General features: G+C 38.0%; 1 protein-coding gene across 6 annotated transcripts in view; it reads left to right on the plus strand.

Moving 5' to 3' along the window:
- Positions 1-16,063, plus strand: part of PCDH15 (protocadherin related 15) — a 2,123,136-nt gene that overhangs the window by 1,279,528 nt on the left and 827,545 nt on the right. For all 6 annotated transcript variants that reach the window (XM_033941002.1, XM_033941006.1, XM_033941004.1 and 3 more), the window contains one exon: positions 14,195-14,314. In XM_033941002.1, the coding sequence (XP_033796893.1) occupies positions 14,195-14,314 (120 nt within the window). The remainder of the gene's footprint in view (positions 1-14,194; positions 14,315-16,063) is intronic.

The following is a 16,063-nucleotide window of genomic DNA, read 5'->3' on the forward strand; positions in this document are numbered from 1 at the left end:
GGTATGCAAGGGAGAGGAATGTTGGACATAATGGTGGAGATAATGGAGGTATAGATGTGACATGTGCTGGAGAGGGGTAATAGAAGGAGAAATGGGCATGGGGCTGGTGGGCAGTGTTGAAAGATACTTCACATGATTCAGGGAATGAGAGGGGAGAAATGTTGGATGTGACAGTGAAGGGGGTGGGAGAGATGCACCATGGATCTCTCTATCTCTCTTTCCCCACTCCCTTTTTCAGCAAGCGATGGGATGAGAGAAAGACAGATGGAGAGAGGGAGACTTGTTGCCAATGGGGGTTGAGGAGAGAGGAAGAAAAGTTGGACTCAAGGAGGGACAGAGAGAGACGTTGGTTAAGGAAGAGAATGAGGTCCAGAGGAGAGGAAGCATACAGGAGGCAGATAGAAAGAAATGTTGGATACACAGTCAGAAGGAAGTGTAACAAGAGACTAATAAAATCATCATATAACAAACGTAGGGAAAATTAGTTTATTTTCAATGTAGTGATCAAAATGCATCAGTTTTGAGAATTTATATCTGCTATCTGTATTTTGCACCACATTTGTCTATTGTTTTTGTAGCTGTTCCTGAAGTGACATTGCATATTTTAAAGTCATCTGCCTTAACCTCCATGAAAAAAAAATGTATATAAAAAAAAAATATATATATATCTTCTATACATATAAAATCGGAGGTATGTATGTGTGTATGTATGTATGTGTGTGTGTATGTGCCGCGATCACGCAAAAACGGCTTGACCGATTTGAACGAAACTTGGTATGCAGATCCCTCACTACCTGGGATGATATGTTCTGGGGGTCTCGCGGCCCACCTGCACACGTGGGCGGAGCTACAAACATAAAATCAGATTTCACCCATTCATGTCAATGGAAAAAATGTAAAAAGCTTCCATTCTCACAGTAATTCAAAAACGGCTTGACCGATTTGAACGAAACTTAGTATGCAGATCCCTCACTACCTGGGGTGATATGTTCTGGGGGTCTCGCGGCCCACCTGCACACGTGGGCGGAGCTACAAACATAAAATCAGATTTCACCCATTCATGTCAATGGAAAAAATGTAAAAAGCTGCCATTCTCACAGTAATTCAAAAACGGCTTGAACGAAACTTGGTATGCAGATCCCTCACTACCTGGGGTGATATGTTCTGGGGGTCTCGCGGCCCACCTGCACACGTGGGCGGAGCTACAAACAGAAAATCAGATTTCACCCATTCATGTCAATGGAAAAAATGTAAAAAGCTGCCATTCTCACAGTAATTCAAAATCGGCTTGACCAATTTGAACGAAACTTTGTATGCAGATCCCTCACTACCTGGGGTGATATGTTCTGGGGGTCTCGCGGCCCACCTGCACATGTGGGCGGAGCTACAAACAGAAAATCAGATTTCTCCCATTCATGTCAATGGAAAAAATGTAAAAAGCTGCCATTCTCACAGTAATTCAAAAACGGCTTGACCGATTTGAACGAAACTTGGTATGCAGATCCCTCACTACCTGGGCCCACAACTCTATGTTGCTTGCTCAAGGGTGGGTTCACCCAAGATTTTATATGTTCTTGCTCCTGGAGGTAAAACTAAAAATGTTGTTTATAATCAAGTTTTGCGTTAGTTGTATTGTATTCATTTTGTCAAATATTTCACATTATAATTTGAATATATGTGTGTGTGTGTGTATGTATGTATGTTCCAACATTATAATTTGAATATATGTGTGTGTGTGAATGTATGTATGTTCCAGCATAACTCTTCAATGCATGGACAGATTTCAACCAAACTTGACATACACATTACTTACTATCTGAGGACGAACACTGTGGGGGTGGGAAGGGGGGGATATGTAAAAATGATTGAAAATGACAGATTTTAGTATCTACCCCATAGTGTTTTCAGGCTCACAGATGAATAATCAGCATAACTCTGAAACGCATGGAGAGATTTCAACCAAACTTGGTACACATATGACTTACTATCTGGGGAAAAATATTGTGCAGGTGGGACGGGGTAAAATACTGTGGGGGTGGGAAGGGGTGATATGTTAAAATTATCAAAAGTGACAGATATTAATGTCCAACCCATAGTTTTCGGGCTCGCAGAGATGAATACCGACACTCCCGATGCCGTTTAAGTCTAAGTTCAGCCCCATAGAGAGGGACATTCCTTTGGGACATGTGGAGGGTAGGGGGTTGAGACATGGGGGTGGGGCATATGGGACATGTGGGGGGTAATGTGGGGGGTGGGACATATGGGACATAAGGTGTGGGACATGTAGGGGGTTGGACATTTTGGGATAAATAAATATCCGGGCAACGCCGGGTAATCAGCTAGTATATATATATATGCATAAATGATAATTAACATTTTCTCTGCATGCAGTGTGCTTTGCATTTTTTAATTTTATGGTTACCATTATGTATTGTTAATAAAATGATATTGTGTATATGAAAAATGAATGGAAGAAATTGCATTATAATTAGTTCTATTATTATGGGGGTAGGGTCAGAGCAGAGCTTGTGCGGGGTACTCGGTTGATATTTGTTAGACTTAGGGAGTGTTTGGATTAAAGAAGTTGAGAAACACTGGATTAAATGACTGTGAATGAGTGGGGTTCATTATGTGTTGTTTTGAGGTTGAAATCAAAAGTTAGTGTAATGAAGTCTTGGGCTAATGGTAAACTGGGTCATCTAAATTAGCATTGTAATCTCCTAGAATAATTGGATGTAGTGATTTACAATTTAGAAGAGCCTGGTTATGTCCAGGATTTACGAGCATAATTTGTTCTAGAAGCATGCTCGTAAACCAAAATACTCATATCAAAGCGAGTTTCCCCATAGGAAATAATGGAAACTCGCTTTGATACGTTCCAACCTCCCCCCCCTCCGAAGCCAGCGGTGCTGCTTCCCCTCCCTGTGTGAACCGTCAACCCCTGCCCGAACAACTTGAACTTACCCCCCCACCCCGGTCTGGCACCAGCACGCAGCCCACATGACGTGCTGGTGCCCCTAGAAAATCTTCCTGTCTCTGGCTGGGCCTTGAACATACATCGGTGAGAGAGAATTAGAAGGCCTTCAGCATGCGCAGATGCATGCTCAAGGCCCGGCAGAGGCAGGAAGATCTTCTAGCGGCATCGGCACCTCCTGTGGGTTGCGTGCAGGTGCCAGATGGGGGGGGTAAGTTCAAGTTGTTCGGGCGGGGGGTGCTGGTTCGCGTGTTGGGGGGGGGGAGTGCCAGTTCGAGCGGGGGGCCTTTGTGAGTGGGGGGAGCGATGCCGGTTATCGGGGGGGAAAGGTGCTCCCAAATCGAGTCAACACTCGATTTGCAAGACAAGTTTTGCGATAATGTTTTGCTCGTCTTGCAAAACACTCGCAAACCGGGTTACTCGCAAACCGAGGTTTGACTGTATTTTATTTTCAAAGAATGTAGACATAGATTTCTATGGTACTTTGGCCTCCTTTTATCAAACCACATTAGGAGTATTTTTAATCATCAGCCGCTGCGATAAAAGCTCTGAAGCTCATAGAATTCCTATGAGAGTCAGAGTTTTTAGCGCAGTGGCTGGCAATAAAAACCCTATAGCAACTTGATAAAAGGGGGCCTTTGTGTGTCTTTAAAAATGAGCCCCTATATCTGTTAGTGCACCTTAGTAAAAGGACCCTGGAGTTATCGATATAGATAGATAGATAGATAGATAGATACACACACATACTTATATACAGTGTATAATATTATATTACTTCTTTACTATTTTAACAAGCACTTACCAATGTGAGCATTTTGACATTCTCATTAATTTTCTGATAAATTTTGCTGAAAATCTATTTATTTATAACATGCATGATCTACTATTTTCAGTGCAGTACAAAATAGTATACACAATAAAACATAAGACAAACAAATCACTTAATTCAGTCAACAGAATACCACCAATTTAAAAAATGATATAATTTTAAACCAACATTAGAAGCATTTTGAATTAAAATGTTTTCAATTTATTCTTTAAAAACCTCTAAGTTTCACTCTCTGCATTCAGAGAAGAAGGTAATGTATTCCATGGTTTAGGACAGATTACAAAAAAAATTGAGGGCCTATAACTGTCTCGCCTGATAGTGTGAAATGATGAAACACCCAATAGCAACATAGAAGCAGATCCTAACATTTATTTGTTTTGATATACGGTAATCCGAGTTGAAGAAATTATAACAGACACATTGTTGTTCAGAACCTTAAAGAACAACAGTAGAATCTTGTATTGAATTTTCCATTCTATCGGGAGCCATAGAGTTTAATCAACAAGAATGAAATATGATCATAACTAGATGAACCAAAGAGATCATGAGCAGTAGAGTTCCAATTAATCTGTAAGGAGACATTGCCAATAGTAAAGTAAGAAGAAATATCACAGACTGGATAACTGGACAAAAATAGTACCTGTGTTTTCGACACTTTAAGCTTCAAATGATTTCCTAACATCCATTTGCCAATTGATTGCTAGCATAAACACAAGAAATCAATATTTTCAGTCATCATTTCATTATGGTTCACAGAAACCTGTAAAACTATATAGAATTTGTTCTACTACCTCATGCAATGAAGGGCATGTTTATTCGTTTTCTGTTCTACTGTATACAGTACAGACTTTTTAACGAGAGGACTGGAAACTGATCTTTGCTATCCTCTCTTTATGGAAACTGATTATCTTCTGGACATGAAAAATTGCTTTCTCCGATGATAACTATTGCTAGTCAAACCATTCTGTGTTTCTGGAAAGAAGGCCAAACACTTACCCCTGAATTCTATAAATGGCCCTTTCCCACAAAACAGAACTTTCTTGTCCTCGAGCCACTCCTAAATTTCTAGAGAGAAAGGAATGAGAGAAAGAAAACCAGTCTTTTAACACCTACTGATTTTAGTTGATTAACTGAAATTCTATGATCAACCACTTTGATTTGTTTTTAGTACAAGGCACTCTATTAAATGACTAATAAATTATAATAGAGTTGGTTTCAAAGATATTCAAAGTACCTAAAAAAGCATGAACCCTTACCAACTTCAGTTCTAATAATATTCAGATTCAATTCAAATGATTCAAATTTAAATGATATTCAACATTGAGATTAACAGAGTTTCAGTATCATGATGAGCCTGCAAACTAAACTGGTTACAATCCAAAATGTTATACTCCTCAATAAAGTCTAAACGCTAGTTATTGACAAGTCTCTCTTGAATTTCAGATATAAAAGGTAAAGATGATATTGGCATATAGTTTTCAATAATACTAGGATCTGGAGAAAAGATTTTTAGTAAAGGTATTGTGGCTGCTCTCTTAAGAGCATCAGGAAATGTCCCATTTAAAAACGATTTATTGTAAAACAATGGGATTGATCACTACATCCTTTAAAATTTTCACAACAGACAGATGCATGGATCTAAAAGACCAAAGGAAACTTTGACTTTTAAAAAAGCCTCTTTAATATTCCCTGTAGTAATAACTTCAATACTTGTCCAGTGTTGATCTGACATAAGTGAATAAGTTATCTCAGTGGACAGATTCTCAGAGATAAATGAATGAACAGCATTTAAAACTCTATTAGAAAAGCCAAGTGCAGAAGCTTCACAAGACAACATACAAGGGGCATTCAATAATTTATCTACCTCAGTAGGAAATAAGTGTTTTCAAAAAAAGTTTGTTTTATTTTTAAATATAGTCCTCTGATAGTCCCATACATTTCATCCACTTTTCTTGCAATGATTTTAACCCCTTTGAAAAGAATTATTCTGCTTGACCTTCAAGCAGAATATCACAGCTTCCTTGACATCTCCATCACTTGAAAACCTCTGTCCAAGGAGAAATTTCTCCAAAACTCAGAACAGGAAATAATCCAAGAGAGCCACACATGTTCTTGGATGGCAGCCTGTGATTGTTGTGATGTGTGCATTGTCTTGAAGAAGCAGCATGCCTGTTGTGAGTTTTCCTCATCTTTTCTCCTTGACTCCCACAAAGCGATCATTGTATGGCATAATTCTCCCCGGTTATGCTTGTCTTGTGTGTCATGAACTCAAAGCAAAAGTTATTCATCATCCCAAAAGACAATTGCCATGACTGCCTGCAGATTTTTCTATGAAAATTTTTTGGGGGGGGGTGGAAGATGACTTGTGCATCTACTGCATTGACTCAATTTTGGACTCAGACTCTCTGTAATAGACTCAAGTCTCATCTCTAGTTATCAAATGATTTTTAAAAATTCATTTGCTCTTCACAGAGCATCTCCAAGTTCTCCTGACAGCACTGGAACCCATACTGCACTAACCTTGGACATGCCCAACTTTGCATTAATTATTTTCCAAACAGAACCTGCTGAGATGCCCAGTTTTTCAGCAATTCAGGAAACCTTAATTTGTTTGTCTGACAAAATTAAATCCTCGACTTTCTTGCGTATTTCTGTAAGGGTCATCTTCAATGGACTCTGTACCCCACTTAAACTGATTGCTCCAGACTCACCATAAACTGAAGTCATATGTTCATGGATCTCCTTTAACTTTTTCCTTTCTTTTGTAAGAAATTTTATCACTGAACAGTGCTCCAAATCTAGCAGTTTCTACTTGATTCACACAAGGACTCTCCTGACATCCTGTCTCGTGGAATGTTAGGCTCATACTGAGCCGCATCTATGAATGAATAACCTTGAGACATGTTACAACATGATGCAAAAGGACTCAGTCAATATCACAGCAAGCTGTATATCTATATTGAGAGGAAAAGGGTCTCAGAAACCTGTTCTAAACCAAATATGTTCAAAGATCTGAGACTTATTGGTTCCAGATTTAAATCATCAAACCTAAAAACCTCTCATTCAAAATCATCAAACCTAAAAACCTCTCATTCAAACTTATATTTAAATTAGAAATTATGTAGCTCAAATGTAATTTTCATATGCATATATAATTGTCATAAAAACAACATCATGCACTTATCTGCTTTGATGCATTCAGCCCAATGGGACCCGTTTCACTGGAAAAACCAACATCATCAGGGGTCAAAATTAAAGACTGTTTCTGTGAAATAAATATAAAAATTAACACCCTCTCACTGTGATATCCTAGTTGAAGCTTTATGGCAAATCATAAGGACTATGTTTAAGATAATCAATATTGTATTCATTGCTGATTTAAAAACCTTAACAATTTTCTACTGCACCCTCTGCATATGAATCACAAAACTCATATTTTATTACTGATTGTAAATGGAATCTCAGTGTGTATATGTACAAATTATTATGGACAATACAAGAGTTAAGTCCTGTTTATCCAACAGGTTTTTACAATGCTTGTAATTTAGAATTTGTCCAATTGAACTTCAGATGAAAGAATTTATGAATCTGGTAGATGGATAGAAATATACCATCAAGAGTCACTTAAGTTGTAAGTCAGAATATGTTGTTTACGCTATTAAAAGTCTACGCAAAAAAATTATACATTGGAATGTCTACTACGTCTTTCAGAACACGCATGTTGGAACACAAGTCTAATATCAAATGTGAAAGAATTGTAGAACCATTTGTGGAACATTGTCAGGAATTAGGGCATGGATTCAGAGATTTGCAATGTTTTTGTATAGATACAAAACCTGTTAAAATGAGGGGAGGAGATAGAAAGAAGAGATTATTGCAGTGCCAGAGTCACTGGATTTTCAAATTGAAATCCTTGAAACCTTCAGGACTAAATAACAAGTTAGAATGGAGTTCTTTTTTGTAGTGCTTTTCTTGCAGTGCTTTCCTACAATATTCCTGCTAGCATAATATTCAATTTGAATAATTTCTATATCATACATTTCATCATGAGAATGTGAGGACTCACTAGTTAGTCAGTTGTAGGTTCTGTGGCAGTGATAATAATTGAATTGGGATAAATAAAGTGATGAAATAGTAAATTTGATTTAGTTGCATCAAAACCCTTAAAAGCATTATTCATTTAGTGAAAAGTGTTTTAAATGCTTTGACAAAGTTAATTAATAATTTTTTATAGAATTCATGCACATATTTTAGAAACAATACATTGATATCAACATATCAACAGTGCTTCTCTGACACACAGAATTTGGCATTTGCTCAGTTTGGTAGAAAGAGTGCATTTAGAGCCGCATCATGATTTTAATTCAAGTATTTAAAGTGCAGACTCGGCATGGTTGTAGTTCATGGAAAGTAAATTGAGGAGCTTATATTAGCTGGATTCTGGTGAGTGTGAGCAAAATTGGTATGAATTTCAACATTGAGACTGCAGTATCATTGTGTGATATATTATTTTTCAGAATATTATTTCTTTAAGCTGTGGAAATCAGTGCATGCAAGCCTGGTGAATTTCAAATACTCACAAGAAGTATGTATAATGTGTGTGGGTATTAATGTTTCACTACAATAATAATTCTATATGTCCCATAATGTAAAAGAAAGTGAGGTCCAGAGAACAATCTCATTTGGTACACATCGGGAGTAAGTTGGTTGACATTCACATACAATCTAAAAGGAGCAAGCTAATTGTTAGCATCTGAGATAGTTTAGCTTTAGTGCCTTAGAAAGATCCCGTTCAACACACATAGAAAGATATTGGTTGATAAATATTGGGAGTGCATGTATTCTATATGCATACACACATTGAGATTCAATTCACAACTGATTATCTTATTTTATCAAAATATTGATTATCTTATGATTATGATTTGCTATGAAGCTTCAACTAGGATATCACAGTGAGAGGGTGTTAATTCTTATTTTTACTTCACAGAAACAGCCTTTAATTTTGACCCCTGATGAAGCTGGTTTTTCAAGTGAAACAGGTCCCGTTGGAATTTGGCTGTACACATCAAAGCAGATAAGTGCATGATGTTTGGCTCACACCTATACGTATGTGCATGTGAAAATTACAGTTGAGTTAAATAATTTCTAATTGAAATATAAGCACATGAGTACAAATGAGAGGGGTTTTTTAGGGTCATTGATTGAAATCTGGAACCAATAAGTTTCAGATCTTTGAACACAGTTGGTTTGGAGCAGATTTCTGAGATCCTTTTCTTCACAATACAGACATTAAGGGTACCTTTGCATGGTGATTGAGCATCTTATTGATTCCAGTTCCATCTATTTGTGGTAGTAGTTGTTTATATTGAAAACCATGTGCACAATATAAAAAATGGACACTACTTCTATATTCCAACTTATTAATTAGATTTACTACTTCAGTAATTGGATTTAATAGTATGACTGTTAACTTTTAATCACATTACATTAATTAACTTCTAGCCTCAGACTTAGGAGAACATGTTTCCCAACATGGGATTACTTAAAGAGAGAAACACATTACTCTCTTATCTCCTTATAACATCACCGGCTATTACCCCACCTCCCTACCAATATAGATAAATTAACTATTTTATTCTAATTCTCTATTTTTAAAAAATACATTACATTAATTTTTATAAATAAATAATTCTAAATACTATGTCTCCTCTTTTATTAATTTGAATCCTTAAAAACTTATTAAATTTAAACTACAAAAGCTATTTTGGTATGGGATATATATTACTTGAAATAGATCAGCATGCCATTTTTGAAACTCAGGACCAACTCATATCAAACCATATATATTACCTAATCAAATTCAATCAAGATATCTCATCTCAAATTCTTATTCAATTTCACTGCAATTCATTTCTTCTTATTGTTAATTATAGTTCATCCCATTATTTTCATCAATTCATGTATCTTACATATTTCACTAATTACCACAAAATTTTAACAATGTTACTAATACTTAAAGTGCATGTGTAAAGTGCTCAGTGAAAGTGCTTCAGTATTAAGTCTGAGGCTTGTCCCCATTAGAAGTTAATTAATGTAATGTGATTAAAAGTTAGTCATACAATTACTGAAGAAGTAAATCTAATTAATAAGTTGGAATATAGAAGTAGTGTCCATTTTTGATATTGTGCAAATGGTTTTCAATAGTTTCATATTTTTTGTATATAATACCATTTGAAGTTTGTATTGTTGAGTAGTTGTTTATATGTCACAAAATGCACAGACTTGCTACTTTCTTTCATACTCAGGTAGATGAATTGTTGAACACCCCTTATATCGTTATATAGAATCCAGGCCTGAATTATTAACTGCAATAAATAATTCCTTAGAGCAGGTAGATGAAAATTCCATAATTCAATCAAATAATTATATTTTTGCAAGTAATGTTGTAGATTTGTAATGTTGAACATTAAAGGGCCCTTTTACGAAGTGTGGTAAGCACTAATGCATGCTTACTGCAGCAAAAAATTGTGTATGGAAGGATGCATTGAGTTATCCTGTGGTAATTTTGACATCTGGCTACCCACATGCTAAAAAATAAAACATATTTTTTTATGTCAAAGACAGAGAGTGGGTGTGTCTATGCAAATCAATTAAAGTATATTGCTGCACACTAAAAGGATATGATTCTCAAAATGTGTGTCCCAATTGCCTACTATCATCTGACAGCCTAAATTGTAGGTGTCTGTAGCGCATCTATGAAGATGCATAGGGATGCTTAAGCACACTCAAGGCAGGCCATGGGCATGGTTTCACCCAGAAGTGGCCTTGGGTGTGTTTAAGCATCCCTATGTGTCTCTTTAGGCATGACGGATTGAGGACTATGAAAGAGGCAGCGCAAAAAATCCCCCGAAGAAGATTTGTTCTAGATTGAAATGCCCATGGTTTTTGAGAGGGTGTCGGGAGTTTGTATCGCAAGTCAGCGCTGTTTGCAGCTAGATCCGCCATAAAATAAGTGTTGCCTTCTTTGTTAAAAGGTTTTTGCAGCAGTGAGTGACACCTTTTGAAAAGAACGAGTGTTTAGATAGCAATTTATGGATTGTTTAAAAGGTAGGGAGGGAGGAGTGAGATATGATTAAAGTACAGAACACAGGATGCAGACCTGAAATGATATCTAGATCACAGGAGGTCCTATGATCTGAGTTTTTGAATTTTATGATATGTTCATCTCCCATAGTATATTTAAATGTTTAATGAGATTTCCTTCATAATTGGAAAGTGAAAGAATAAAAAGATTTGTTCTTAGGTGATGTAACATGTATATTTGATCAGCAATTCTTAGCAATTATCATCATTTTTTAAGTAATTGAGATATAATATATATATTTTATAATCTTAATACCCCTTTTTTCTAGCGAACTTTTGATATGGGTAGGATGTTATCTTAAGAGCTTGCATCTGATCATTTTATACTTAGAAAATAGAGCATGGATTTTTGCAACCCTGAATACACAAATATTGTGTGTGTGTCAGTGAAAAAATTTGCACTTAGCACTATTCTATAAACCACATCTGGAGTTAGGCACTATTTATAGAATACAAGTAGCATCCATCCGTATGACTAACATTTAGGCATGACCATATATGCCAATAAAAGCCTTGCATAAATGTTGGCACCTAAATTGTGTGAATATCAGGTATATTCTATAACAGTGCACCTATCTTTCAAGAATGCCCATGCCTCTCTCCTGGCCATGCCACCTTTTGAGATCCACGCAAAAGAATTTACATATATCACTTTATAGAATACACTTAGAAAGTTGTGGGTGTGAATTCTAATTAGTGCCAATAATTACTTTTTAACTGGCAATTAGCAGCACAGATTGGCTTGTTAATTAAGTTGCATGAGCAAATTGGAATATGCACATATTAGCACACACAATTTTAATCACAGCATACTGTATAGAATGTGGGGGAACATGTGCAAACATATGTATTTTATAAGGAATGAGTGAGAAAGCAATAAGGCAAATGGTCCACTAGATCCAATGTGGGAACAAGCAAAATAGCAGGTCTTGCTAAGAACAGTAATCTTTATTAAAATTTAAAAGCACCCTGTAATAAAAATAGTTGTCTAATGGGGCCATGTTTTGCCAGTATCCAGCTGTGTCAGGGGCAATAGTACTAACTGCTGTGAAAGCAGAGGCTGGTGTAAAAACACAAACTTCACCAGACCTTCAAAAACGAATGCAGCATTTCCTGAGGTTGTTTGGAACAGGCACAAACCATTCCCCCTCCCCCACGCTCTTCACAGCCAAGCATGCCTATACCTAGACATAGAAACATGATGGCTGTAGCTGGCACGAGTCTTCCAACAGGACTCCTCAGTGCCTCTAGTCCAAAATTGTGCTACAGTCCAAAATTGTGCTACAGTCCACAATTGCACGAGCGTGTGACTCAGAAAGGAGTCACCCTGCAGGCGCTGCAATAATATCAGTAAAACAAAAAACAGAACCACTGCATACAGTTCCGGGTTCAGTTTCCAATGAAAAAATTTTTCCAATGGAAAAATCCCAAATTCAATGCAATTTGCAAAACAAACTTTCAAAGGAAAACTCTGGCTAAGTTCAGGATTTCTCCTCACAATGCAAACAATCTTCTCTGTGGTTTTATCCTCCACAGAGCTTCTTTACAGTAAAGCTTTTCAAAGCCTGCTCCTAGCAGGTTTCAGACAAGTTCAGTTCACTGCTAGCATACTTCCATATTCAAACAATCTCAGAAAAAAAGGAAGCCTCCAGCTTAACATAGAGCACTGCTGAGTCTAGGGAAGTGCCTAAAGTTTGCCTGCAAAAAACACAAAAACAGCTTTCCAAAATCCCTCCCGGTTGGTTTCAAACTTCTTCCCATAGAAGCACTCCCAGCTTAACAAAAAAATGTGCAGAGAACAAAACAGCAGAGTAATAAAACTACCACAGTTCAAGCAGTCAATGTCCCAGGCTGACAAAAAACAACCTCAGCCAAAATAGCAAACACACCAAAAAAAACCCTCACAGTTCTCCACTTCAGTTTTTGTAAATGGATGCCAAGTCTCTTGCCTTTCCTTGCAGCTCCACAACACACGCTGGCCTGTGCTGCAAATGGTGGTGTGGACCCAGCTTCTTCCATACCCAGGTCTAAGGCATTACCCTAGCTTGAGCCAGCAATGCTCTACTTAGGAAGAGACCGCTGTCTTCCTTCTCACCTCCCTTGTCAAATGCAAACTACTGGCTTTTCATGGCAGGAGCCATGCTCTGCTCTGACTGAGCCTGCTCTCACCTGGGCTTCTCACTGGCTCCCCTGGTGGACCTTAGGGAAACCACAGGGACCAAGGCAGGCATGGAGCCTGGCTGGTCACAGGGCAGATAAAGGCCAAATGGCACATCTAGTCTGCCCATAAAATTACAAATGAGTCTCAAACCAGCAATCTTTGGATCCCTGTGCTATTTTTCAGCTGCTCTAACTACTAAGCTACTCCTCACCATAAACCTTTTCTTTAGACCACCACTAGAATAAACGAGTAGTTTTGCAAATTTGAACACTTCTACAATGGGGTAATTTTAGTAGTGGCATTTTATACATGTACATTTGCATATATACAGTACACATGAAAACAGGTTTTATAATATTACCCCTAAGTAACAAAAATTGTGCATGGAAGTTAACCAGACACTGGCTGATATTCAGACCAGTGCCTGGCTAACTTAAGTGCATAAGTTAGGACAATGTTTTTGCATCCTAATTTTATGTAGTTACTTAGCCAGTTAGTGGACTGAAAATCACTGCTAACCAGCTAAGTAGATGTTCCACTTATGCTCTGTTCCTGGTCCGCCTCTAACCTAACCAGTTAGGATATGGCTGATTAATGATGACATTGAACAGCACTCTCCAGTTAAGTGCCACTGATTATCATGCATTCACTCAGCGGGGTTTAACTGAACAGGAGCTTCTTTTGCCTGTTAAACCCTTTTGAATATTGGGTATTATATTATATGTTCATTATTTTGATTTTTGATTATTCTTAACCATTGACAGTTGAAATGAGATCTCTTCCTACAGAGCACAAATGTCCATAATTATTCCTAACAATACAATAACTGTTGAGTACATTGAACTCTTTGGGTTGTGGTGCCAAGAGATGGTCAAAGATGAGGGTGTTGATCAGAGTGTGAACTGGTTTGGGAAGAGGGTACAGATTAATTATCCTTAATGATGTCATCAAGAGTGTTTCCTATGTCTACATTTTACTTGTATTTCTTGTAGCATTTATTCATCAAATATCTCCAATTGTATTTTGAGATTTATTATATATATATTTAAATGTATAATTATGCTCATGATATCTATTGTTTCAGTTGACTCCTATTGGAACTACTATCTTCACGGATTTTTCTGGAAACAATGGTGCCACAGATATAGATGATGGGCCAAATGGTCAAATAGAATACGCCATTCAATATAATCCCAATGATCCTGTAAGTTAAGTTTTATTCATGACTAAATATGTAGGAAAACTTTCTTATTCTAATGACTAAGGACTCCTTTTACTAAGGTCCGCTAGGGCTTTAACACGCAGAATAGCGTGTGCTACATTGCCGTGCGTGGTAGACCTTTTTTATTTATTTATTTATTTCTAATTATACATCAAACTTTACAAGAGTACATCTTGCTTCATGTGCATGGTAGACCTTAACGCCAGCATTTCTAGGTAGGCTTCTACTCTGAGGCAACTAACTGCAAGTAGGCATAGTTAAGAGCAGATTCTGGGTGCATTTGGATTGCATTTTGAGCATGGTTTGATTTAAGTGCCGGTAGGAACTTAACTTAGATGCAGTCATTTAGTCCAAGAAAACACTGGCATAAATGGGAGTGTGCCTAATGTTTCAATACCTCCCAGTGCATAAGACTACTTAGGCACCACTAATGATTCTATAAATGGTAGCTAGTGAATGATTGACAATTATGCTCAAAGGCACCTAGAAATTAGGCGCCATTTATAGAATCAGAGCCTAAGGGCCCATAATTTTTTGCCCCCCCCCCATCTGTACGAAAAACATGATTTTTAGTAACAAGCCACACGTCACACATGAGTACCTAGGAAAAGGCAGCATCTTACATACTGCAGTGAGCAGTACAACATCAATACACCCATTGTAAAACTAAACAAGCCAGACCAGTACAGATCAATCCTACACCGTCAATCCTAACAGAAAACCATGTATTTCGAACACACAGAACACAGAAAACACCTTCGCCTAATATGGAATATGTCATCACAAACTAAACCCTCTCCCTTTTACAAAACTAGTGTGGATTTTAGCCATGGTGGTAACTGCTCTGACGCTCATAGAATTCTGAGCATCAGAGCTGCTACCACCACGTCTGGCGCTAAAAAATGCTCCACAGTTTTGTAAAAGGGGGGATAAAATAGAAATACATAGACAAAGGTTAAATTGAACCAGCAAGAAGCTGGACTCTGCATACAATGCAACACCACAGAAACAGTGACACATGTCTCCTAAAGCAATAAATAAATAGAAAATTTTTGTTCTACCTTTGTCTTCTCTAGTTTCTGCTTTCCTCATTTTCTCATTCAATTCCTTCCATCCACTGTCTCTCTTCTCTCTGCATCTTCCATTTGCTCTGTTACTGTGCCTCTCCCTTTTTCCCCCTTTCCAAATTGGTCTGGCATCCATCTTCTTCCCTCTGCTCCCCCCATAGTCTGGCATCTCTGTCTTCTTCCCTACCAGTGTCTTCTCCCCACTCTCTCTTCCCCATATCCTTTCAGCGTCCTCCCCCCTCTGTCTTCCCCATGTGCTTTCAGTGTCCTTCTTCCCACTCTGTCTTCCCCATGTGCTTTCAGCGTCCTCCCCCCTCTGTCTTCCCCATGTGCTTTCAGCGTCCTCCTCCCTCTGTCTTCCCCATGTGCTTTCAGTGTCCTTCTCCCCCCCTTTGTCTTCCCCATGTGCTTTCAGCGTCCTTCTCCCCCTCTATCTTCCCCATGTGCTTTCAGCATCTTTCTCCCCCTCTGTCTTCCCCATGTGCTTTCAGCGTCCTTCTCCCCCTCTGTCTTCCCCATGTGCTTTCAGCATCTTTCTCCCCCCCTGTCTTTCTCATGTGCTTTCAGCATCCTTCTCCCCCCTCTGTTTTACCCTTTTCACTTCAGCATCTTTACCTCCACACCTTTCTTCCCTTTCTCCCTCCCTGCCCCTTACCTTTGTGGC

This window comes from Geotrypetes seraphini, chromosome 4 (genome assembly GCF_902459505.1).
Source record: "Geotrypetes seraphini chromosome 4, aGeoSer1.1, whole genome shotgun sequence".
NCBI classification, from domain to species: domain Eukaryota; kingdom Metazoa; phylum Chordata; class Amphibia; order Gymnophiona; family Dermophiidae; genus Geotrypetes; species Geotrypetes seraphini.